This window comes from Notolepis coatsorum (genome assembly GCF_963971535.1).
Source record: "Notolepis coatsorum genome assembly, chromosome: 2".
In the NCBI taxonomy this organism is placed as follows: Eukaryota; Metazoa; Chordata; class Actinopteri; order Aulopiformes; family Paralepididae; genus Notolepis; species Notolepis coatsorum.
Window position 1 is genome coordinate 136170465 of NC_140166.1, and position 25646 is coordinate 136196110.

At 43.1% G+C, this 25646-nt stretch overlaps 1 protein-coding gene across 1 annotated transcript in view; it reads right to left on the reverse strand.

Moving 5' to 3' along the window:
* ptprub (protein tyrosine phosphatase receptor type Ub) overlaps positions 1–25646 on the reverse strand; it is a gene marked incomplete at its 5' end in the record, with an annotated part of 300165 nt that overhangs the window by 157511 nt on the left and 117008 nt on the right. The window contains one exon of the mRNA XM_084308315.1: positions 19447–19483. Within this exon, the coding sequence (XP_084164441.1) occupies positions 19447–19483 (37 nt within the window). The remainder of the gene's footprint in view (positions 1–19446; positions 19484–25646) is intronic.

A 25646-nucleotide genomic window follows, 5' to 3' on the forward strand; every position in this document is an offset into this window, starting at 1 on the left:
CTATTTTATTGCAATGCACTATTGCATTATTTTATTCTATTTTACTAACTATTTTATTGCACTGCACTATTTTACTTTGTATCAGTGAATCATAGACGCCTGGCCATAAGAGCATTCGGAGCATCTCTGCTCTCCCACTATTGAACTTGGGGGAGCAAAGGTATAATCTTGCTCCACCACTTTTTGATTATATGGAAAATATGATATATCCCCCCCCAATATATAAATCTAACCATAACTATGTTATGGTTAACTGAGTTTAATAGTGAAAAGAGCAGCTTTATTGGTCAAGATTGAAGGCTCTATATTGCAGGAAATTGCACGTACAGGTTCATTAAATTCAAAAGAAATCTGTCGTGGAGGGGGTCGTGCCTGAGCCCCTCCAAACCACCCCTTGCCTGCAAAAAAAATAAAATAAAAAATAAACTATTAAAAAAAAAAAGGGGGCCCATCTGGGCTAAGCCCCGGATCTTCTACAATCCTAAATCCGCCCCTGGGGTACACAGGTAGTGAAAACAACACAAACCAGTGTAAACAAATAAGTCAATAGAATTGACTATCTAACCAACTGAAATATACAGTATTCACAGTATCACAGTATTCACATAAGGTGCAGTATGCATACGGTGGTGTTATTGTCGTTTTTGGGACACCAGAGTGGATAGATTATTTAACGTTACGAAAAATTTTTAAAGTAAGCAAGAGATTAGAACCGGAAACCATATGATCCACAGGCAGGGCACTAACCAGTTGAGCTATACAAGCTGTCATGAATTGTAACTGACTAATCCATCATTTACACTTTTCAAGTGCCAATTGCAGTCGCCGTCCATTATTTGGCGTTAATAAATCAGATATCATGCATGTGTGCTTTTGTGTGCGCTCTCGTGCTGACTCGTTAAGCCTTTCCCTACGCATATTCATTTCTGGAGCATTTCTTTATCCACTCTGGCGTGATGGTGTATTGTACTCGCAAACCGCTTCCTGTTGAATGAATCGATTGAGTGCAGCGCCGACTCTCTACTTACGAGGGGGGCGTACTAGCGTAGGTCTATGGCCAATCAGAGCGCAAAACGGGAACCCGGAAACACAAACGCGTTGGTAAAAGCATAGACGCGGAGGGGACAGGGAGAGAGCGGGGGAGGGAGAGAGAGAGAGTGGGAGGGAGAGAGAGAGAGGGGGGGGAGACAGAGGGAGGGGGGATATAGAGAGAGGGGGGAGAGAGAAAGGGGGATAGAGAGGGAGGGGGAGAGAGATTAGGGGACAGGGGGAGAGAGAGATAGAATAATATGGTGATGGAAGCTAATGAAATTATTCTTAAAAAATGTGCACTACCTCATTTTTGCATTTTTTTTTTTACATTTTGTATATCTTAGTTTTGTATGTTGTATATTTTGTATAGTGTTTGGCCTTTATTCTTTAACTTTTTTACTGTATGAAAACACAATATCAGGGGGCTCATACAGAACCAAGCATTTCACTGTAATGTACATGTACATTATATGTGACTGAAGATGCACTTATTAGGTGTTTGATGACAGGTTGTTTAATTGTCTTTGTTTGCTTAGTTGGGTTGATTGGACGCTTATAGAGATGTTTGCTTTTGGTTCACTGTAGGATGACAATGACTCTTTGGGTTAAACTGGATTTGGTTGATATTATATATATTCTATTATATATTTGTACTGTATCAATTATTCTCTTAATTTGACTTATTTCTTACATTTTATTGTTAAATATATTTGTATTAATTTACTGTATTATTTATTATTATCATGTTGATTGTGTGTGGACCCCAGTAAGATTAGCAAACTATGTAAATACGGCATAAGCTAATGGGGATCCTTTAAATCAGGGGTAGGCAACCCTAGGCACGCGTGCATCCTGGTGTTCTCCATTAGGCCTGTAGGTGGAGCTATGACAGCACATGTACAGTACGATGGTGTGTGATGTGTCCAAAAATGAATGGGCAAATGTGAGTGAAATGGTCGCACTGTATGCAGCTGTTTGTCTGCATTGCATTCCCCCCCCCCCCCCCAACTCAGATTTAGGGTTGATACAACCATCATAATAATATTGTTAATAATAACAATAACAATAATGATGTAATAATGTAAAAATTATCATTAAAAAGACCTGATTATGAGAAAAAAAATTACGATGCATAGAATATTGTTGAGGCACACTAGTTACAACTATATTTCAAACAGGCACTCCATGTCAAAAAGGTTGCTGACCCCTGCTTTAAATAAACAAATAAAACAAAACTTGAACTAGTATAGACATAATTATCACAATAGTAATATATAGGCAATGTAGATGAACTAGTATAGACATATTATCACAATAGGTAGTAATATAGGTAGTATAAAGGATGTGGATCCCCTAGTGCAAAGTGCATACTAGTAAAGGACAGTATGAAGGTTAATATATATATTATTTTTAGGCTACTTCAATATATAGGCACTGAATCGCGACGCCAGTCGGACATAATGACGTTCCGGGACCTTTGTTTCGCGGGGCCTCTTCTCAAACTGGATCTCTTTTGAATTTTAATTGAATAATACTGCGAGAGACATGCTTCCAGGAGCCCCCTGATCTAGTTTCCTCATAGTATGGGGGGGGGAGGGGGTCAGCCTGTCCTCCGGGCTCTTCGGGGGGCTGCTGGGACCCCGAGACAACCTCTCTCCAGAGCAGGAGAAAGTCAGAGCAGGCCTGGGGGTAAAGGGTCTCGATGGCAGCCTGCTGGGGGTACCAGATCTGGGGCAGAAGGGAGGCGGAGAGAGAGAGAGAGAGGCCTCTCCCTCTTCAGCCAGGGGTGTCTTATTACGCCTCCTCCCAAATCTGACAAAAAAAGTGGGACAATGTAATCTACTTACGGTATATTCCGTGGGATGTTTCTCGTCGGCGACGGGGCGGCACCTGGGTTTTATTTTAACGGGACGGTGTTATACATTTACATTTAGTCATTTAGCCGACGCCTTTATCCAAAGCAAATTGTGAACGACAGGTTGGCAGGAAGGGTACAACTCTGGCAGCTAAGGGTCAGTGGCGTTGTTTGTCAAATAGTGTTAGACTTGAGTATTATACTCTGACTGCATAGTAGTATAGACCAGTGCATGTGAGCGGATTGGAGCGTGAGCGGCGCGGGGAGCGAGCGGTTTTGACGTGAGCGAGGAGTGGGTTTTAAAATGGGTCGGCGCGACGTCCGGAGCGAGAGTTCTCCTCCGCTCCAATCCACTCCGGGCCGCTCACACAGTGGTTTAACACTGTTGATGTAATATATACATGCAGTACAATGGCAAAGCAACAGATGGCGATGTACAAACATGAAGGCCATTTTCAACCAATGAGAATTGAGAAGGGTGAACCTGTGATATCCTGTTCAGGCTTTGTCACTCACAGGATGTTAGAAAAAGTTTTGACGCCATTGTTGTTGTCGTTAGCTTACATGCTAACGTTAATGGCAGCGACCATAACATTGTGGCTAGGCTAGCTATCATCGCTTAATAGAGCTAGTGAATGGATAAACAATGTTATTTAACATTGCAGAATGGGTACAATTACAATGCGGCTCAATACAAACAATTGTTAAGGGGCCCAGGGGGTGTAGACTGTTGTAGTTTGAGCAAATTTACACCATGCTCCAAAAAAAATTTAATATCTGTGCTGCGGGGAGGGCGGAGCGCTCGATTCAACGTGAGCGGTGAGCGAGCGGAGAGCGACTTGGGGGCGGGGTCAACATGAGCGATTAGCGGAGCGGACCAAGCTTTAAAGAGCGAAGAGCGGATTTCTCCCCCGCGCCGATCCGCTCACGTGGCCTGGTATAGACATACTAGCATGATAGGTAGTAGAATAAGAACAGTAGCATAGTAGTAAGGTACATAATAGTAAAAAGACAGTAAGAAGGTTATTCTTTTTTTCTTTCTTCAATTTCAGATATTGTTCGAAGAAGTGTGTTTTTAGTTGATGGCAGAAACTTGGGCTTATTTCGACTGTCCTGACTGTGGTGCAACCATCGTGGAACGAGGACCAAGAATAGCCGGCTTCTCTTTGATGACCCCCCAGGAGCTTACTGTAATTTATTATCTTTTTCCCCCCTCCTTTTTCCGATTTTTCTCCCATCCCACTGTTTAGTCGTTATGCCAATTCCCAACCCCCTTCCTGGTTGTTGCGCACTCCCCCCTACTGTTGGTCCGGGAGGCCGGAGACTGTCACATGCTTTCCTCCGACGCGGAGAGTGTAACGTGTGGAAGGTCACACTACCTCCCTCCAGATCCTACCCTCGCTGTGCAGGCGCCCCGACCGAACTGTAGGGGTCGCTGTCCACAACGCCCAGGACCCACCCATCAGCTTTCCCACCCCTAACACTGCCAATTGTGTTAGTATGAACGACCAGCCAAGCTGATAGCAATGCAGAGAGCTGGATTCGAACCCAGCGTCTCCAGCGTTGATGGCGAACGCCTTGCCCACTACACCACCTAGCCGCCCTAGGAGCTTACTGTAGATAGGAGTGTTGGTGACCAAACTATTTAGAGCGTAGGGGTCTTGATGGTGTGTAGTTAGAAGATGCAGAGCGTAGGGGTCTTGAGGGTGTGTAGTTAGAAGATGCAGAGTGTAGGGGTCTTGAGGGCATGTAGTTAGAAGATGCAGAGCGTAGGGGTCTTGAGGGTGTGTAGTTAGAAGATGCAGAGCGTAGGGGTCTTGAGGGTGTGTAGTTAGAAGATGCAGAGTGTAGGGGTCTTGAGGGTGTGTAGTTAGACGATCAACACAATAAAGATGAATGTATTGCCGAAATGTCTATATGTATTTCAGAGTCTTCCAGTCTTTCTGACCAAAACATTCTTCTCCAAGATAAACAACCAGATATCTTCCTTTATCTGGAACAAAAAACCGCCCCGGATCAAAAGATCTATGCTGCAGAGACCCCGCGTAATGGGTGGGATGGCGCTTCCAAACTTTATTTACTACTACTGGGCAGCAAACATAAGATCGTTATTATACTGGGTAAGGGGGGAGGACACAGCCCCCTGGTGGACAGTACTGGAGAGTGCGTCAGTTAAATCCACCTCCCTATCTGCCTTGTTATGTGCTAAGCTCCCGTTCACACAGCCCATATCTAGCTTTACCTCGAACCCAGTTGTCATCCACTCGATAAAAGTGTGGAACCAATTTAGAAGAACCTTCTCCCTCAGGGAACTATCACTGGCTGCTCCGATCACAAGAAATGTTTGTCCCATCAACGATGGATAAGGCCTTTGACAGTTGGGTTGGGAGTGGAGTGATTACGCTGTCTGACCTCTATATAGACGGCAACTTTGCCTCCTTTGATCAGCTAGTACAGAAATACAAGATCCCTAGGTCACACTTCTATACATACTTGCAACTCCGGAGCTTCGTAACTTCGAACTCGGACTGCTACCCAGTGTGCCCTCCGGCCTCCCTTTTAGACTCAATCTTGAACTGTAAACTGATCCAGAAACAGGCTATAAGCTGAATTTATGAACTACTTAATAGAAGCAACTCGACACCTTTAGACCTCCTCAGGGGCAGATGGGAGACTGACTTAGGTGAACCAATCACAGAGGTCACATAAGACAAGATAATACAGGGGATTTTCTCCTCTTCCATTTGCCTTAAACATGCGGTTATCCAATTTAAAATTGTACACCGACTGCATTGATCTAAAGACAGGCTCTCTAAGATATATCCCGACTCTATGCAACCGCTGTAGACAGGCTCCAGCCACTCTGCTCCACATGTTCTGGACGTGCCCAAAGTTGCACACCTACTGGCAGACCATCTTTGACACCTTCTCTAAGATATTTGGAAAGGAAGTGGAGCCATCACCAAATATTGCATTGTTCGAAGTGGCCCCAGCGGACATCCACTTTAGATGGTGGGAATCTAGAATGTTGGCCTTCTGCTAACTTTTGGCCAGAAGGCTGATACTATTCAAATGGAAGGACCCGGGACCACCTGTCTTCGGCCACTGGATGAGAGAGGTCATGTATCATATTAAACTGGAGAATATCAGGTATACTATCAGAGGCTGTACCGAAAAATTCCACAATATTTGGGATCCTTTCCTAACTTTCTTTGAGTGTATGGAAGCGGATATTGTGACGGAGGCGATCTGACTGGCTTCCCTGGTCTCTCAGCTTGTTACGGTTTATTTTTCCTATTATGTTCTTACTTTTCTTCTTCTCTATCTGCAGAATACAAGGGATATGTGACTGCTGTCGGGTGATTTAAAAGCTAAAAGGAAAAACAATGATTAACAAACGATCTAAGATATTGTAGAATGATTTTGTCTGGTATAGGAGTGGGGGGAGGGAGGGAGGGAGGGCCTTATTGTATTTTTATTTTCTTTTGGCCCATGTGGGACCACCTGTAAAAACAAAATCTCAAATAAAAAAACCTTGATAAAAAAAAGAAATATTGTGTCTGTTACTAAATTGTAATGAACCAAAAGGAGAATATAAATTCTTTCTTTTCTTTTTTCATCTTTGACGGTGAATAACACCATGCTAAAATTTACCAGACATGGAATATTGAAAACAATTGAAATATGATTATAGAATATAGAATATCAGGCTTATAAATTACCCCTGGCCAAGTCGCACATCTATGGATTGGGCCACATCTCCCCTTTCCAATGGCAGATTTCAATCTGGATTTAGTATCACCCCTAATCATTGCAGCAAACATTGCAGCGCCCCTGACATTGCAGCAAAAACCGTGAATGAAATCTACTGTAATAATATCTTTTAAATATGTAAATTAATCTGCCAGAGAAACTAACTAACGTTCTGTTTTATGACAATAACGTTCAGGTTTGTGGGATATGATCCCGAAAAATAAGAGAAATTAAAAGTCACGCTAGAAGTCAGATGATTGACAGGGGCTGGCGTGAGCTGGGAATAATATTTGTACTCTTGGCTACCTTAAAAAAAAAAAAAAAAAAAAACATTAATTCATACATTCTGTAGAGATGGATTTATGGCGTGATATCAATCTCGTACCGGTTCCCGGACCGCTCAGGCTAAAACGCAGAATAATTCCCAGTGTTCGCTTTTTGAGTTCCGATCCCTCTTTAACCCTTTCACTGCCGCACTACCAAACGGTTAACCCTTTCACTGCAACAATACACAGACGGCTAACCCTTTCACTGCCACACAACAGCAGGTTAACCCTTTCACTACCACACTACAGACGGTTAGCCCTTTCACTACCACACTACAGACGGTTAACCCTTTCACTACCTCACTACTGAAGGTAAACCCTTTCACTACCACACTACAGACGGTTAACCCTTTCACTACCTCACTACTGAAGGTAAACCCTTTCACTACCACACTAGAGACAGTTAACAATTTCACTACCACACTACAGACGTTTAACCCTTTCACTACCACACCACAGGCTAACCCTTTCACTGCCACACTACATAAGGTTAACCTTTCACTACCCCACTACAGACAGTTAGCGGGGAAAAGGGTTAATATTCCGTGTCTGCGACTCGCAGTTCTGTTTACAGACCGGGCCGTATCCGGCAGGAAGGATTCAGCCTGACAGTCCGACTGTAGATCCAAAGATGTGGAAGTCCCCCCCCTCCTCCCTCCTCCCAAGTGGTTTCAATCCCGGGCACCAGAGATACTGAAAATAACAAACCAATTCAGTCCGACTCCTCAGCGCGCCTCATCGAAACAGCGCAGGCCGGCCGTTCGTACCGTAACTCCGTTTCAAATTTAATCTATAAACTGAAATACGGGAGTTCATTTTTACATGTTAAGGACGTAGATGAGGAGAAGGTAAAGGTAGGGGGGGGGGGGGGATCAATTTCAGTCCCTCCTGACATTTTGGACAGATACGATGCTCCACGCCGTGTTTAGCCCCCCCCCCCCCGAGAATTTCTATTAAGCCCACGAGGTGAGCATGAAATAAGATTTCCACATGAGTCCCCGGGCCGGGCGCCGAGCACCGAGCGCCCCGCCGGTGGAAATTGGCACTTAGAGGAAGTGTATTGTTGTGTTGGCCGTGCCAGGGGATCCTTTAATTAAACTGTCACCTGGAAGTTGAAATGTAATCTCCCCGCTTTGTTATCCGAGCCAGAATCATTTGCCTCCACTTTGCCAGTGATGGGCTCCCCCACCCCCCGATAAGAGTATATAGGCTCCGGCAAGGGCCCCCCCCCCCCCGCCCCCCGCCGCGTCCACAGTAGAGGGAGCGCAGAGATCACAGGTAACCTCTGACCTTCCCTACCTTGAAATTGGAAAGTCGTTCCTGGAGAGATTTCTGTCATTTTAATACATTACACACGTACGGTATAACGTTTCTCTTTTTCTTTTTTCCCGCGTCGGTTTAACGCAGACGGATCGGATCCTGAGGGATTCTCGGAGACGTGTTAATTGATTTTGATATCCGTGTTGGAATGCCAATTATTTTTTTCTTTCCAGAGAGGCTCGTCAATGTGAGGACGTGTAATTAATCGGGGTCCAACAGGGTGTGTGTGTGTGTGTGTGTGTGTGTGTGTGTGTGTGTGTGTGTGTGTGTGTGTGTGTGTGTGTGTGTGTGTGTGTGTGTGTGTGTGTGTGTGTGTGTGTGTGTCTTTCTGTGTATGTGTGTGTGTCTGTCTGGGTGTGTGTGTGTGTGTCTTTATCTGTGTGTCTGTCTGTCTGTCTGTCTGTCTGTCTATCTGTGTTTGTGTGTTTATGTTTATTACATGTTTATTTGTCTGTGTGTGTCTCTGTCTGTCTCTGTGTGTGTCTCTGTCTTTCTCTGTGTGTGTGTCTCTGACTGTGTGTGTCTCTGTCTTTCTCTGTGTGTGTCTCTGACTGTGTGTGTCTCTGTGTGTGTCTCTATGTGTGTGTTTCTCTGTCTGTCTCTGTGTCTGTGTGTGTGTGTCTCTCTGTCTGTGTGTGTGTGTGTGTGTGTGTGTGTGTGTGTGTGTGTGTGTGTGTGTGTGTGTGTGTGTGTGTGTCTGTGTCTCTGTCTGTCTGTGTATGTGTGTCTCTGTGTGTGTGTCTGTCTATGTGTGTGTGTGTCTGTGTGTGTGTGTGTGTGTGTGTGTGTGTGTATCTGTGTGTGTCTGTCTCTGTGTGTGTGTGTGTGTGTCTCTGTGTGTGTCTCTGTCGGTCTCTGTGTGTGTCTTTGTGTGTGTGTGTGTCTGTGTCTGTCTCTATGTGTGTGTGTGTGTGTGTGTCTCTGTCTCTGTGTGTGTGTGTCTCTGTCTCTGTGTGTGTGTCTCTGTCTCTGTGTGTGTGTGTGTCTCTGTCTCTGTGTGTGTGTGTGTGTCTCTGTATGTATGTGTGTGTGTGTGTGTGCGTGTGTCTCTGTCTCTGTGTGTGTGTGTGTCTCTGTATCTGTGTGTGTGTCTCTGTGTGTGTCTCTGTGTGTGTGTCTCTCTGTCTGTGTGTGTCTCTCTCTGTGTGTGTGTGTGTGTCTCTCTCTCTGTTGCTGTGTGTGTGTGTCTCTGTCTGTCTGTGTGTGTGTGTGTGTGTGTGTTTGTGTCTCTGTCTGTGTGTGTGTGTATCTGTCTCTGTGTGTGTGTCTCTGTATGTGTGTGTGTCTCTGTCTGTGTGTGTATCTGTCTCTGTGTGTGTGTGTGTGTGTGTGTGTGTGTGTGTGTGTGTGTGTGTGTGTGTGTGTGTGTGTGTGTGTGTGTGTGTGTGTGTGTGTGTGTGTCTATCTGTGTGTGTGTGTGTGTGTGTGTGTGTGTCTCTGTGTGTGTGTGTGTCTCTGTCTCTGTCTGTGTGTGTCTCTGTCTCTGTGTGTCTCTCGGTGTGTGTGTGTGTGTCTCTGTCTCTGTGTGTGTGTGTGTGTGTGTGTGTGTGTGTGTGTGTGTGTGTGTGTGTGTGTGTGTGTGTGTGTGTGTGTGTGTGTCTCTCTCTCTCTGTGTGTGTGTGTCTCTGTGTGTGTCTCTGTGTGTGTGTCTCTCTGTCTGTGTGTGTCTCTCTGTGTCCAAGACCCACTGGCAGAGGTCATAGTTCAAGCCCAGGGCCCTCATTCATCAACGTGGCGTAGAAAATGTTTTATTTCCACACGTAAGCACAGAATTTAGAATCAGTGCATGCACAAAAAAAACGGGATTCACCACACGTGCGTACGCAGGTTCTACGCACACCTTTCTTGATAAATATGACTTTGATCCTACGTTTGAGCTTGTGCACTGTTTTAAGTATTTGCATACCAGAACCGCCCCGATTAACCATATACGGTAATGGGCACCCCCATGAAATGTGGAAAAATGGACTAAGCCGAGGGAAGCGTGTTATGTGACAGGCTGACAGACGTGTACACGTAGATGTCGGATATGATATCTATTAACCATTGCTGCCTGGGCAGCGCAAACACTAATAAAGACCATGCTGGAATATGACTGCCTTTTCCCGTTTTGTTTGATTAATACCCAGGGATTAAAGTTCTCCTCAATTTTATTCCAAATCGCGACGGATTTTCCGTCAATTTTCTACCTGCTGCATATGATTTCTAGAGTCATACAATCTATTTTGATGTCAGTATTGGGTAGCCTATATAAACAATAATACGAGAGCATATACAAGAACAATGAATCTCACTGCCAATGATGTAGCGATACGCCATGTGTAGCCTGCCTATATGTGATCAATACAAACTTGAACTTGAATTCCATCATGTCTGTGTGCGGGTCATTGCGGGAACTCACAAGGCTGTTGTCACAATGTAAATAAGAACGTGCACTGAAAAGTTACAGTATGTAGTTGGTTGATTATTTGTATGACAGTCAGTAAACCCTTGCAAAAAGTATCCGTTTTATTTAATGAATTGAAAACATTCAGCATCGCCTTCCTCCCGGCATGCAGCAACAACATGTATCAGGCAAATGCGCATCGCAACATTGACTTAGTGGAATCCCTTTCTATTCACATAACTGCATTTGTCTCTTGAAAGGCGCTATATAAAATGAAGCTATTATTATGATTGTTATTATTATCACATCTGAGCGGGAGCTCACAAATAGACTGTTAGTCTCAGTGAAGTTTCAACGGAGGTCATCTATTCTAACCAACAAATTGAAGTAGAAAGCATTTCGTGACCAATCTTATTTGGAAACATGAAACACAAAATAATTCGCTTTTTATTTGAAACAATATTTAATCGCGTTTGGAGGTTGGTGTTTTGCGTCTGCCCCCCCGTGCCAAACAAGCAGGCCAACCTCTTGTTCGCGTGTGAGCCCGTTATAATTACACTACTGTCGCTATTTTATAATGAACTATAATGAATTACGGGTCATACAGAAGTTGAACACTAATGCACGGAAGCTTATTTCCGCCTTGAAACTAATGCAGAACTGAGGAGCGCTTATGCCGTAGTAGCGATTTTCTACCACTGGGCGTCAGCTAAGTGTGCTCCGAGCTGTGCGTACACATAAGCACGGAGTCAAGTTCAAGTTGAAATTGATGAATCCCACTCTTTGCTTAAAAATGGTCGTACGCACAGGTTAAGCACAAATCTGTGCGTAAGTCGGGTTGATGAATGAGGGCCCAGGTCCCTAAGCTTGGCTATGAGTTTGGAGGGGACTATGGTATTGAATGCTGAGCTGTAGTCGATGAACAGCATTCTCACATAGTTCCCCTTCCTCTTGTCCAGGTGTGATGCTGCTGTGTGCAGCACATGGGCTATGGCGTCCTCCGTGGACCTGTTGGGGTGGTATGCAAATTACAGGGGGTCCAGGTTGATGGGGAGGGAGGAGCAGATGTAGCCCTTTACTAGCTTCTCAAAGCACTTCATGGCTATGGAGGTGAGAGCTACAGGGCGGTAGTCGTTGAGGCAAGCAGGCTTGGATTTTTTGGGTACAGGGATAATAGTGGACTTCTTCAGACAGGTGGGGATGACAGCCTGTTCCAAGGACAGGTTAAATATGTTAGTGAATACCGGGGCCAGTTGGTCGGCACAGACTTTTAGGACACGGCCGGGGATACCGTCCGGTCCTGCTGCCTTCCTGATATTCACTTTCTTAAAGGTCCTCCTCACCTCATGTTCTGTTACCCTGAACACTGAGTCTCCCTCAGCAGCCCCCCCCCCTCCATTGCAGTGGATTGTAGGCTGGTGCTGTTATTCCCAGCCTCAAACCTCGCATAGAAGGTATTGAGATCATTTGCTAAGGAGATGTCACTGTTCAGTTTGAGGGAGGTGCCTTTGTAATCTGTCATCGTTCTGAGGCCCTGCCACATAGGTCTAGAGTCAGCCTGTTCATATTGAAGTTCAATTTTATCCCTGTAGCGCCTCTTTTCTTCTTTCACTGCCCTTCTCACGTTGCATATCGCCCCTTGTGGTCATTCATGTTGCCTGCCACAAGCCCGGCGTTGTAGGATGAGGTGCGTGCCTTCAGAGCCTCACGGACGGATTTGTCTACCCAGGGTTTTTGGTTTGGGTAGACTCTAATTGTGGTAGTGGGGATTGTTTCTTCCACCAAAGTACAAACGAAGTCCAGCACTGTCTCTGTGTAGTCATTAATGTTATCTGTGTTATCGTGGAACACACTCCAGTCTGTACATTCTAGTGCAGCCTGTAGCGTTTCCTCTGATCCCACAGACCATTTCTGCACCTCTCGCGAGACTACCGGGGTGCGCTTGATACTTTGTTTAAATTTTGGGAGGAGGAAGAAAGCGTTATGATCAGATTTGCCGAAACCACTGGCAGAATGAGATTTGTAACCACATTTAAATTGCGAGTAACAATGGTCTAAAATTTTACCGCCTCTGGTGTTACAAGTCACATGCTGGTAGAAGTCCGGCAATACTCTTCTCAGATTGGCGCTATTGAAATCACCCACAACCACAATGGCAGCGGCAACATTCGCTGCCTGGAGTTTATTTACCTCGTTGTGTAGTTTGGTCAGCGCGTCGCCTGTGTTTAGTTGTGGTCCAAGATGATCGACGTTAACTCTCTCGGGAGAAAGAAAGGCAGACACTTGATGGATATATACTCCAGGTTGGGGGAGCAGTGGTTTGAAAGCTCCTTCACGTTGCCTGGATCGCTCCAATTGTTGTTCAACATGAAGGCTATTCCACCTCCTCGCTGTTTGCCGGATTCTGCTGTACGATCCTTGCGGTGGATGAAGAAGTGATCGGCTGGTTGAATGGCGTGGTCTGGGACGTCCGGCGTCAACCACGTCTCGGTGAAGCAGAGAACGTTACAGTCTCTTTGGAATTGAATCCTTGCTCTTTTATTGTCTATTGATTGTACATTGCCATTGGCTAGCAATATGCTGGGTAGTGGCGTTCGGTGTTGCCTGGCTCGCAGTCTGTTTCGGACGCCGGCTCTCCTTCCTCGTCGCCTGGATCCTTGGTTACGTGGGCCAAGGTCTGGTCCCATTGTCCTCAAGATCTCCACAGGCCATTGTTGTTGTTCGGCGAGCTGATCCAGAGAGTAATCCAGTTGGTAAGTTTCCCCGTAATCCAATGTCTATGAGTGACTGACGGTCATACACATTAAATGCACCAACCGTTGGTACAAACAAAACTCTTAAAACTATAAATATTAACAAAAGTAAGCACAGTCTGTGTGTGTGTGTGTGTGTGTGTGTGTGTGTGTGTGTGTGTGTGTGTGTGTGTGTGTGTGTGTGTGTGTGTGTGTGTGTGTGTGTGTGTGTGTATGTGTGTGTGTGTGTGTGTGTGTGTGTGTGTGTGTGTGTGTGTGTGTGTGTGTGTGTGTGTGTGTGTGTGTGTGTGTGTGTGTCTCTGTCTGTGTGTGTCCACCAGAGGAAACGACGCCCCGCCAAGTCAATTTACCTGTGCGGCTGTGCTTACTGCAGCGCTGCTGTGATAACTATAAATACATGACTTCTATTTACTGATCTGACATCAGTGCACTGTGGCAGAGAGGTGGGGGGCAGAGAGGGGGGGGGGGGGGGGGGTTCTCCTGCCAGCGGGACTCAGAGTCAATTTCCTGCCCTTTTCATGTCTGATCCCTTTGAGTCGCTGTAGCTGAGGAGGCAAGGGGTATGAGGCTCTCTCTCTCTCTCTCTCGCTCCTCTCCCTCCATCTCTCCTCTCTCTCTCTCTCCTCTCCCTCCATCTCACTCTCTCTATCCTCTCCCTCCATCTCTCTCTCTCTCCTACCCCTGCCTCTCTCCTATCTCTCTCCTATCTCTCTCTCTCTATCTCTCTCTCTCCTCTCCCTCTCTCCATCATCTCTCTCTCTCCCCTCTCTCCTCTCTGTCTCCCTCCCCCCCTCTCTCTCTCTCCCTCCCCCCCCCCCCCCCCTCTCTCAGGTACCTCCATCTGGATGTTTTGATGTGGAGGGCCCTCGTGGACCCGGCGTAGGTCAAGGTCCTCAGATGTAGGTCTAGTGGGACCGACTCTGCCTTTGATACGACCCGGCAGCTGGCCTCCGACAGGCTGGATGGATGAAAGACCTCTAATCCTGCGCCGCCTGTTGGCCTTTTCCTTGAGGTTTGTGGCTAAACAGCCGCGGGGAAACTATCTCTTATTGGGTCTCGTCTGCCCGCCTAAATATTAAAGGCAACCAACTTGTGTCTAGCCACGCCCCCGCGGCAGCAGCAGAGCGCGCGGAGCTCTGTCGCGGCAGCATTATGTAGCAGTAATCCCCCCTCTTTTAACATCGACAACTAGCTCAACTGGTAGTGCCGCCTTGCTGTGGATCCTGCGGTTTGTTGGTGACCAGTTCGATTCCCTTCAATTTTTTTTTTTACGTGCATTCTTTCGCCGGTTAAGTTTAGGCATGTTAACTTTAAGCATTGTTTCGGAGTTGGTTAAGGTTAGAAGGGTTAAGTTTAGGCGCTGTTAAGGAGCTGGTTAAGGTTAGAGTTTGTCTTAGAGAATGGCAATAGACAGCCTATTTCCGCGCTGCAGCTCTCTCGCGCTGCCGCGGTCACATGGGCGTAGTGGCCAATCAGAGAAACGCTAAACACAAGTTGGTTGCCTAAAATATTCATGCCGTCTGCCCGGCGACGCAGCGGTAAGATGGAAGGCGGATAACGTGTCGATGATGTGATCAACAATGTATATGATGGTAAATGGTGCATATATATATAGCAGCTTTTATCCAAAGTGCTTTACAATCATTCACCCGTTCACTCACACCAGTGTTGTAGTACTGACTGATTTTCAGGACTCGTGACTCGAATTGGACTTGAGCACCGATGACTCAGACTCGGACTTGGGACTCGAGCATTGACTGCATTTGGCACATGTCACACATACACGACATGTGACAAATAAAACAAAAGAGATGACCTTGTAAATGCACTTCTGTTCACATAGAAAACCTCTCACCTCAGCGTCTCCGTGGCTTTCGCTTATCTCTCGCAAAGCTAATAATTTCCACGGATTTGATTTCAGAGTATGTATATGACGAATTAGCAAACGATTCACTGGATAAATAAAATAGGATGCAACCGAATAATACCGTGCCTCGAGTTTAAATTCATTCAACTGAAGACTAAATATCGGGTCCTTCTCCTCCGATGGTTCAAGAAAGCAGATTGATGCATTTTTAATTAATAAAAACACAATGCCGGTGCAGATTAACGCTCTGTGCGTTCGTTTGAAAAGTCTGGACGTTTGTATCGCCGCCCAGTGAGACCGAGGTGCGCTTGATTTCTATCACAGGCCAGTTGAACTGCACCTACTGTAGGAGGGGCAGCGGGGCCAAAGTGAACTGATAAGTGAATTCAGTCTAGGGGTGTGGATGAAAATGCCAGGCGGGCCGATTTTTGGGTCTGACCCGTGTGCTGTATATCCTGACCGTCTGAAAGCACCACAGACCGAGAATGCTTTTAAAAAGGGCATCAAAACACATCTTTTTAGAGCCTTTTGTTGATTTTCTTATTTTATGTTCTTTTACTCTTTTACTAGTTTTAGCCCTTCTTATTTTATGTTCTTTTACTCTTTTACTAGTTTTAGCCCTTCTTATTTTATGTTCTTTTACTCTTTTACTAGTTTTAGCCCTTCACATTTCACATTATTTTTACTCTTTTACTAGTTTAGCCCTTCTTATTTTATGTTCTTTCTACTCTCTACTCCAGGGCTATTCAACTAAATTGTTCAGGGGGCCACATTGTCAGAAACCCAAGGGGCCAGGGGCCGGACTGCCACGGCGCCTCCCCGTGCTATGAATATATGTACACTTGACACAACACGCAACCACATTTTCACAACTTTTATTTAACTACATTGCAAAAGTAGTATACTTTTCAAAAAAAGTGCTTCATTTATGTGCCACATCTGCAACATCTCCTGCAGAAAGTGCTTCATTTATGACTGTGCAACAACTGCAACATCTCCTCTTCAACATTTCAATATAAAAATAAAATAAAAAACAAACAACAAAAGTGCATGATGTGCATCTGAACATTCTAACATCAACACTTGAACAAAAAAACACATTTATAGTGCAGATGAGCTTATGAAAAAGTGCTTCATGTCTGTGCAACAACAGCAAATCACAGCATCTTATTAGCACTTATTGTCCACTCTTAACTCTCAAACATCAGGGGGGTGGGGGGCAGACAGGCCTAGCCTACATACACACATCTAATGAGAGCAATTGCACTTCTTTGACTGGGCAATGGCAGAGAAAGAGGGTTCATAGGAAGTGAGGGCTACCCGCAAACAGTGATGCAAATGCTCATTTGTCAAGGAGGCACGTTGCTTGTTTTAATGGCATTCAAGTGAGAGAAACTGGATTCACAGGTGTATGTTGAGCCAAACATTGTTAGCACAGATATTGCCAGCGTTCTTATTTTGGGGAATGTCTTGACATGAATACACTTTATCCAAAATGTTGTGGTGGATTCATTCTCAAGTGCCTGCTTCAGAGCAGATGATGCTTGCATGTCAATTATTTCAAGTTGCAGGAGACCTTCATCAATGTGAAGTGATGCAAGGAACTCTTGTCCTTTTGTGGAAATAGCAGCTACATTGGCAAATGGGTTGCTCACAAAATGCATCAATTCTCTGGACATGTCAAATTCATCAAATCGACTTGCAAAGTTTTCCCTCAATTTATCAATGAAATCTGTCATTAATTGAGTGACTTTTGGCTCAATTGTGCGTGTTAACGTTGACATGAAAATAAAAAAGTAAAAAAAAAAAAAATAAAAAATATTAAAAAAAATATATTTTTTTTATTTTTTTTTATTTTTTTTTATTATCATGTAATCTTTGGCGGGCCGGTCAGAATCATCCCGCGGGCCGGATCTGGCCCGCGGGCCGCCAGTTGAATAGCCCTGCTCTACTCTCTACTCTCTTACTATTTCTTATGTTCTTCTACACTGTAGCGCCTTGAGATTTGTTATATTATTATTATTATTATTATTATTATTATTATTATTATTATTATTATTATTATTATTATTATTATTATTATTATTATTATTATTATTATTATTATTATTATTATTATTATTATTATTATTATTATATAAAAGAAAATACTCAAACGGGCTCAGAATTAACGAGGCATGCTGTTATAATCTACACCCAAATGAAACAACCGCTACATTCACACTTTTTTTCTTTGTGGAATGGGTGGGTAAATGGAAGACGAAAATAAAAGATGGCATGATGTCAACAAACCATCTGCCTTTATTCACTTCGCTGCCGTCTTTATTCTCTCTGATCACAACGGACGCGTTCCAAGTAACGAGCAGATGACTAGCTCGCTTCTGGGCGTTTCAAAACACTAAGACTACGGTGACGAAGTCAGATGAACACGAGTTGGGTTTTTTTCTCCTTAATTGTAGTATTTTGTTTTATTTCCTCAAAAGCCCCATAACCTATACTCAGGGGTGTAAAGTACTTGATTATTTGTACTTTGTTACAATACTTAAGTACTGTTTAAATTTTTTTTTACAATCAATTACATTTCAGAGGAAAAAAAACATACTTTTTACTCCTTACATTTAAAATGCAGACCTACAAAGTACAAAGTACAAATCTTGCAGGTCCAACTATTTTAATTAGTATATTTGTTTCTCTGGCCGAACTAACATCAAGGATATTAATCCTGCGGCCGCACTTTATTTAAAAACAGCCAATCATATCCTCATCAATGGAAAATGAACCCGCCCATACCCATGCTGATTGGTCCTTGTGCAAGACTAGAAAGCGGGGAACTTTGATTAAACACCTGCTATCAGAAGAATACAGTCAGAGTGACAAGCTACAGAAGATGGCCACAAACAGGGCGGCTAAGTGGTGCAGTGGGCAAGGCGCTCGCCACTAACGCAGGATATGCTGGGTTCGAGCCCAGCTCTCGCCGTTGCTTCCGGCTTGGCTGGTTGTTCATACTAATACAATTGGCAGTATTAGGGGGTGGGAAAGCCGGTGGGTGGGGATTGGACGTGGTGGACAGCGACTCCTACAGGTCGGTTGGTCCGACTGTACAGCAGAATCAGGAAGTATCGGGGGCAGCGTGAGCCTCCCACGCGTTACTCCTCGCCACTGAGAGATCGCGCTGCGCAGGTGAAAAAGATGCAACGGCTGCTTCCTTGTGTACCGGAGGGGACATGTGATGCAAGGCTTGGTCCACATTGCAGCCGACCAGTGGGAGGCATGGTCTAACAACGTTAGAGACAGGGGAGGGTAGAATTGGACAATACGAAATTGGGATGGGAGAAAAATAGAAAATGGGGCGAAAAAGTAGAAAAAAAAAAATAAAGAAGATGGCCACAAACGATAGTACGAGTGATGAAGAGGACGAAACGGAACATTTCATTGCCCCGGAATAAAAAAAAGTTTTTACTTTTACTTTTTAGTACTTAAGTACATTTAAAAGTAGAAACTTTTTTACTTTTACTCAAGTGTGTTTTTAGCCAGATACTCTGACTTTTACTTGCGTACGATTTTGAGACGGTACCCATACTTTCACTTAGGTATAATTTCTGGGTACTTTTTACACCCCTGCCTATACTCTCAATTTCAATGATCAAGATTCACATCAGCTTACGGGCAAGTGAACTTCAAATACAGTAATGAGTTGGGTAACTAAGTAAAAATAAAGAATCATACTTTCATCAAGCCATCATGAACACTTCAGATTTTATTGTATATATTTATGTATTTTACGTATTTTAAGTACTTTACGTTGATTTTATTCGACTGTTGCACTTTTTACATTAACCACACTCGGCACTGTCCCGTTTTTCATCATTATTATGCTGGTTTTTATTGTGTTTTTGTGTATTGTATTGTTCTATTGTGTATTTTATTGACATGCTGTAGGTCGAGGGGGGCAAGACCCAATAATCTTGCTCTTTTTTGTATGGGGAAATATGACAAAGATGCAACAATAAAGCTATCTGAATCTGTAAGTAAGTAACTAAGTTAAAAAAAAAACTCTCATTTATGTACAATAAGAGAGCAAGGCTAACACACTTCGTTCAAGGTTGACGAGATTGTGTTGTGGATATACAAAACATCACTTTGTGTTGAGTTACCTTTGCGAGCGATGCGGATGCAGTTGATCCTGGTTTCCTGGAAAAGGGGAAAAGGCGAGAGATGAGATCAGAAGGGCGAACAAGGCTCTGTCGTCGGCGTAACCTTAGACACGAGATGCGCCGATACACGATTTCATATTAGGAAAAAGAATAAAAACTATCAGATCTGACTATGGATTAACCCTTTCACTACCACACTAGCTTAATGGTTAACCCTTTCACTGTGACAATACAGAATGTTAACCCTTTCACTGCCACACGACAAAGGGTTAACCCTTTCACTATACCACACTAGTACTATAATACTACCACAGTCTTGTATAATATAGTTTAGATACATTAAGTATAATAATGACAGAGTTGAAATTGTATATTGTATAGTAGTGTACATAGTGCCCTCAGGTATTTATCATGCACATCTTATGTCTTACCTGTTATTTTTTTCTATGTCTATTTTATTATTGTATTATTGCACAATTGATGCGGGCATGACCACCCGCATTTCACTGTATGCCCTGGTATGTATGTGACAAATAAACCTCTTGATTCTTGATTCTACATACGGTAGTGTGGTAGTGAAAGGTTAACCTTCTGTAGTGTGGCAGTGGAAGGGTTAAACGTATCGAGTGCGGGTACGGGTGGGCTACAATGACACAAGGTTTCTGTATAATAGGAGAGGGCCCCTTTCACTCCTCTTCAGGTGGAGAGGCCTGAAAAACTGGCAGATAAACGACAGCGATAAAGAGTCGACAACATGGCAAAATGGCGAACTATGGAAGGAGATGTAGTTTGGTGAAGTGTTTTGAGGAGGAGAGAGAGACTTAGCTCACTGAAGGAGAAAATAAGGAGGGCTGGAGGGGGCCGGGGGGCGGGGGGGTGGAATTAACCGGGTGTCTCCAGACCAACACAGGCGACTGCAAAACGGAATTAATTCCGTTGGGAGAATTCGGCTGATGACATCGCTGTGTTATGAAAAGGACCTTTGTCAAACAACACTAATGAGATCCAAGGAGACCGTAATCCAATTCCATCGCGCCACCTCAAGGAGGAGATGCATTATCAAATTAAGATTTACAGATGCTAATTCGGGCATTATGGGACAATTATGCAAATCTGCCCGCATGCGGAAAGGAGAGAAAGCTCTTTTCTTCAAACTGAGGCTAAATTGTCTTATTTTTTTTTATTTTTTAGAAAATCCATTTCAAGCTGACGTCCTCTTTTTGTATTTTATTTTTTTATTATTTTTTAAACAAACATATAAACAAACATGACAACACACGATAAGATATACAAGCATTAATTGTCAGGGCACATCCAATGAGATCACCTTTTGGTTAGTTGTTTTATATAAGATATACCCATAATACCTGTTATCTAAAAAAAAAAACCTACACACATATGCTCAGCTCGAACCCCCCCCTCCCGGACCCCACCTTGAGAAGTACCTCCACTATCCCTCGCACCTAACCAGACACTACCATTATAAGCTAGCTTTTATTCTCTCCACCACTTCTAACCACATTGACATTTTGGATTCATTGAGACCCAGAATTCTTGCTGTAGATATTTCATGGTAAATTACATCGAGATATGTAAGAAACCAAACTTTACGGCACATTTTTTCCGGTTGAAACCAGCGTGATGCGATCAGCTTTTTGGCTACTGTGATACCCGATAAAACCAATCTCTTTAGCTGTGGATTCACTGCAAACTCAAAAACATCATTCAACAGCAATACCGAGGGGTGTACAGGTATATTCCAAGATACGAGTTTTGATATTTGTTGGGTCACATCTTTCCAGAATGCCTTAACTGGTGAGCAGTCCCAATACATGTGCATAAATGTCCCTTCGTCCCCATTTGTACATTGGGTGCATTTGGAATCTTGTTTGAGCCCCATTCGGCACAGTCTTATAGGAGTCAAGTATGTCCTGTGAATATAGTTAAGATTGATTTGTTGATGATCCGGGTTCCTTGATGTAAGTCGGACATTTGCCCAGGCTCCTTGCCAATCAAAGTCATTTTCCAGGTCTGGTATATCCCTCCTCCAGACAGAGTCAAGTTGGAGGGTTTCATACGAGGACGTTAGTAATTGATGATAAAATTCTGAAACAAAACCTCTCGATGTCTCTCTTGAGTAGAAGAATTTGTGGTATCTGTGGTGTTCAATTGGTCTGTCTAATGGAACACCGTGAGACTTCAAACATAGCTCTAACTGTTTGTGAAAAAGCCATGTGGACTTGGTGAGATTAAATTTTTTGCGTATTTCTTTATCACTACAAAAACCCTGTTTGTTAAAAACATCCCCTAATGAGTGTATGCCTTGCTCTTCCCATATAGGGAATCTTATAGGTCGTTTCCCAATTAAGAGAGCATTGTTATTGAATAAGGGAGTATGATTGTGCCATTCTTGTGGGTTAGGATTTATTTTTTGTGATTCACGCCATATCCGGATCGCATGAGTAATTATGGGGCCAAATTTTCGTTCAGTGCTTGATTGGTAGTTTAGTGTATGCTATGTCCTTCAGTCTATGTGGGGCTACTATGTTTTCTTCTATTTTTCTCCAAGATGCTAATGCTTGGGAGTCAAACCATGTTGTCAATGGACTTAATGAGTATGCCTTAAAATATAGGAAAAAATCTGGAAATGCCATGCCACCATCTGCTTTATTTCTCTGTGCGGTGGATCTTTTTATACGTGGTGGTTTGTTATTCCAAATAAATTTGTATGTGGAGGAGTGTAATCTTTTCCAGTAACCCTCTGGAGGGGGTAACGGTAGCATTGAACAGAAGAAGTTGATTTTAGGTAGTACATCCATCTTAACTATTGATATCCGTGCTTGTACTGTGTTCTTAAGTTTTGCCCATCTATCAAGGTCGTCTTTGATTTTGTTTTGGATTTTTGTGTAGTTGTGCTTCACCGTTTGTCTTATGGTAGGGAATATTTCCACTCCCAAGCATCTGAAATGTTTTACCATCGGTATCTGTCCTGGGAGGGTTGTATCTTTTTTTGCAGGGGTGTTAAGTGGAAGGAAAGCCGACTTCGGCCAATTTATCTTAAATCCCGATAAATCACCAAAGTCCTCAATCAACTTGAGCAGATGAGGCAATGTGGTGTTGGGGTTTTTCATGAACAATATTACATCGTCCGCATATAAACAAATTTTTTGTTGTGTGCCCTTGATTACGATAGGTTCTATGGATTGGGATTGTCTTATATATTGTGCTAAAGGCTCTAATGATAGATTGAACAGTCCGGGACTAAGAGGACAACCCTGTCTGGCAGAGCGTGATACCGAAAATATTTCAGAGATGATTGTGCCTGTTGTAATCATGGCCGATGGGTCTTTGTATAATACTTTAATCATATCGATGAATCCTTTTCCTAACCCCATCCTTTCTAGCACTGCCCACAGATACGACCATTCCAGCCTGTCAAAGGCCTTCATAGCATCCAGGGACAGCATCGCCTTAGGTATGGTGTCCTCCTTGTCGGCATCAAGTACGTGCAGTATACGTCTTATGTTCTCAGTGATCAGGCGGCCTCCTATGAAGCCAGTTTGGTCCGGGTGAACTAAAGACGTCATATGCTTTTGTAATCTGATGGCTAATACCTTAGAGTACAGTTTGATATCTGTTCCGAGGAGGCTTACAGGTCTATAACTACCGCACTCGTTGGGGTCTTTGTCTTTTTTAAGGAGGACTGTTATGAGTGCAATATTGTCAATTTTATGGAAGTTCCCCTCCTTGACTGAGTATAAGATCATATTTAGTAATAAGGGGCCAATTATGTCCCAACAAGAAAGGTACATTTCTGATGGGAAACCGTCTCTTCCTGGAGCCTTACCACTTTTCATTGCGGTTATGGCCTTCTTGAGTTCCTCTAGTGTGATCGGTATTTCTAACTGTTTAGCGTCATCCTCTGAAAGTTTAGGGAGAATAATTTGATTAAGAAATGTGTCCATTTTGTTTTGATCGAAGGTCATTTCTGATTTATATAAATCGGAGTAGAATACTTTGAATGTATCGTTTATTTTTACAGGATCTGTTACAAGTACTTGTTGTGCTCTAATGGTAGTTATATCTGCAAATGTTGCATTAATTCTTAATCGCATGGCTAATAGGTGGCTGGGTTTGGAACCATGGGAGTACTGCTGTTGTCTTGTGCTGCGTATTTGTATTTCCGATTGTTGTCTGTATATGGCATTGATCTCTATTTTTAGTACGTTAACTTGATTTTCTAGTCGAGTTGAGTTGTTGTATTTCAGAGAATTAAATAACGTTGAGTAAAGCGTTTCCAGCTCATCCAGTTTTGTGCTTTGATTCTTGCGCATTTTGGAGGAAAAGCTATCCGTGAAGTCTTTGATCATTCCCTTTACCGACATCCATATTATTCTGGGGTCTTGCACCGAGTTTGCATTCTCCCGTTGGAATACTATAAGAGCTTCTTTGAGTTGTGTAATGAATTCCTTGTTGTTAAGCAGCAACGAGTTAAATCGCCATCTTGGGGCTCGGGAGGATAGTATACCAAATGTACCTTTAAGGAGTAAATAACAGTGATCTGATAGTGCGTTGGGTATCATTTCCACTTCATAATTATCAAATAGTCTCTGTGATGCAAAGACATAATCTATTCTGGATAGTGTCTTATGTCTCGCAGATCGACAAGAGTACTTTCGGGTCGTGGGATTAAGTAACCGCCATAAGTCCTTTACACCTGTAATCTTTGACCAATCCTTTAATGCCTTCGATGAATTCTTTTGTTCGCTGGAAAAGGCGAGGTAAGATTTGTCTATCCTTGGGTTCCAGATGGCATTAAAATCCGCTCCTATTATAAATGAGTAATCGGGAATGTCTAACATTGCATTGGTTAGTGTAGTGAAGAAATCTTCTTCGTACAAATTTGGGGCGTATACCGCTATCAACGCTATTTTCCTGTTCTTATGTTCAATCTTAGCTATAGTTATCCGACCTTCTACATCAGACCATACTCCCTTTAGTACAATATTCAACTTACGTTTAACGACTATTGCTACACCCCGAGTTCTCGTACCAATAGAGGAGTGACTGATATTATGGTATATGTTGTCCGCTAATTTACCTATGTCTTTCCCTAGAATGTGTGTTTCGCTTAGCAGAGCAATGTCCACATGTTCTTTTTTCATCAGTGTGAGCACGCTTTTGCGTTTGAGTTGGTTATTTATTCCCCCGGTGTTCCATATCATTATATTCAAACTAGCCATAGTCTATACATGTTGCATTGTAATTTTTGGTAATGCTTCTAGAGTGCGAGGCAATAATAGATATACATCCCACTAGTGAGGTCCCGTTGAGAGCCGAGCTTAAAAACATACATATATACAAATAAAAATCCCCTACCCTTCCCTCCCACCGAGAGTCGTACAGGATTGTGTTCCATGAACACAACCTTTGCGTATGACTCTCTCCCTTGCACCACCGGATATCCCAGAATGATCCAATTATCCTTAACATTCCTATGTATACCATAGGATCTAACACTCTAAATTCTACCATAAGTAGAATGTCGACTGTGGCTTGGCCACTTACCCGTAAAAAATAAATAAATAAAAATTTAAATGAGATAAACTAAAAATAAAGACCAAAAATAAGCTTCAATTGTCATGCCTTAATCACTTACATTTTATATGAACTTGTAATTTATAGTAATTTATAGTAACCCATGAATAATATGAAGGTATTGAACTGAAGAGAGAGCCTCAATAAATCAGAGAGAGCGGATGATGAAAAAAAAAAAAAAAAAAAAAAAAAAAAGTAAAAGGAAGAGAACATTAACTTAGATCTTAAAAGAGCATTGCTATGCTTAAACATCTAAAGTATTAATTGGAGAAGTAGTGAAATTATTTCCCATTAATAAAAAACAATTTTTAAATACGTATATGCAGCATTTCCCCCGACCGGGGTGGGCGATGATCGTTGTGTAGAGTGATCTTTCAGCCGGCCGGCTATGATGGCTCTGTGGTTCTGCATCTAGATAGCTGTTGATTATTCCCCCGAGGGGCTTCTGGTAGAATGAATGACCACGTATTGCTGATATTCCAGAATGCTCCATATATCAAAGAATGCTTCGATGTTCTAGATTATTCCAATATGTCATTTTTACATTGTGTGAATGTTCCAGTATGTTCTGGAGTGTTCCAATCTTAAATCCAATATGTCCG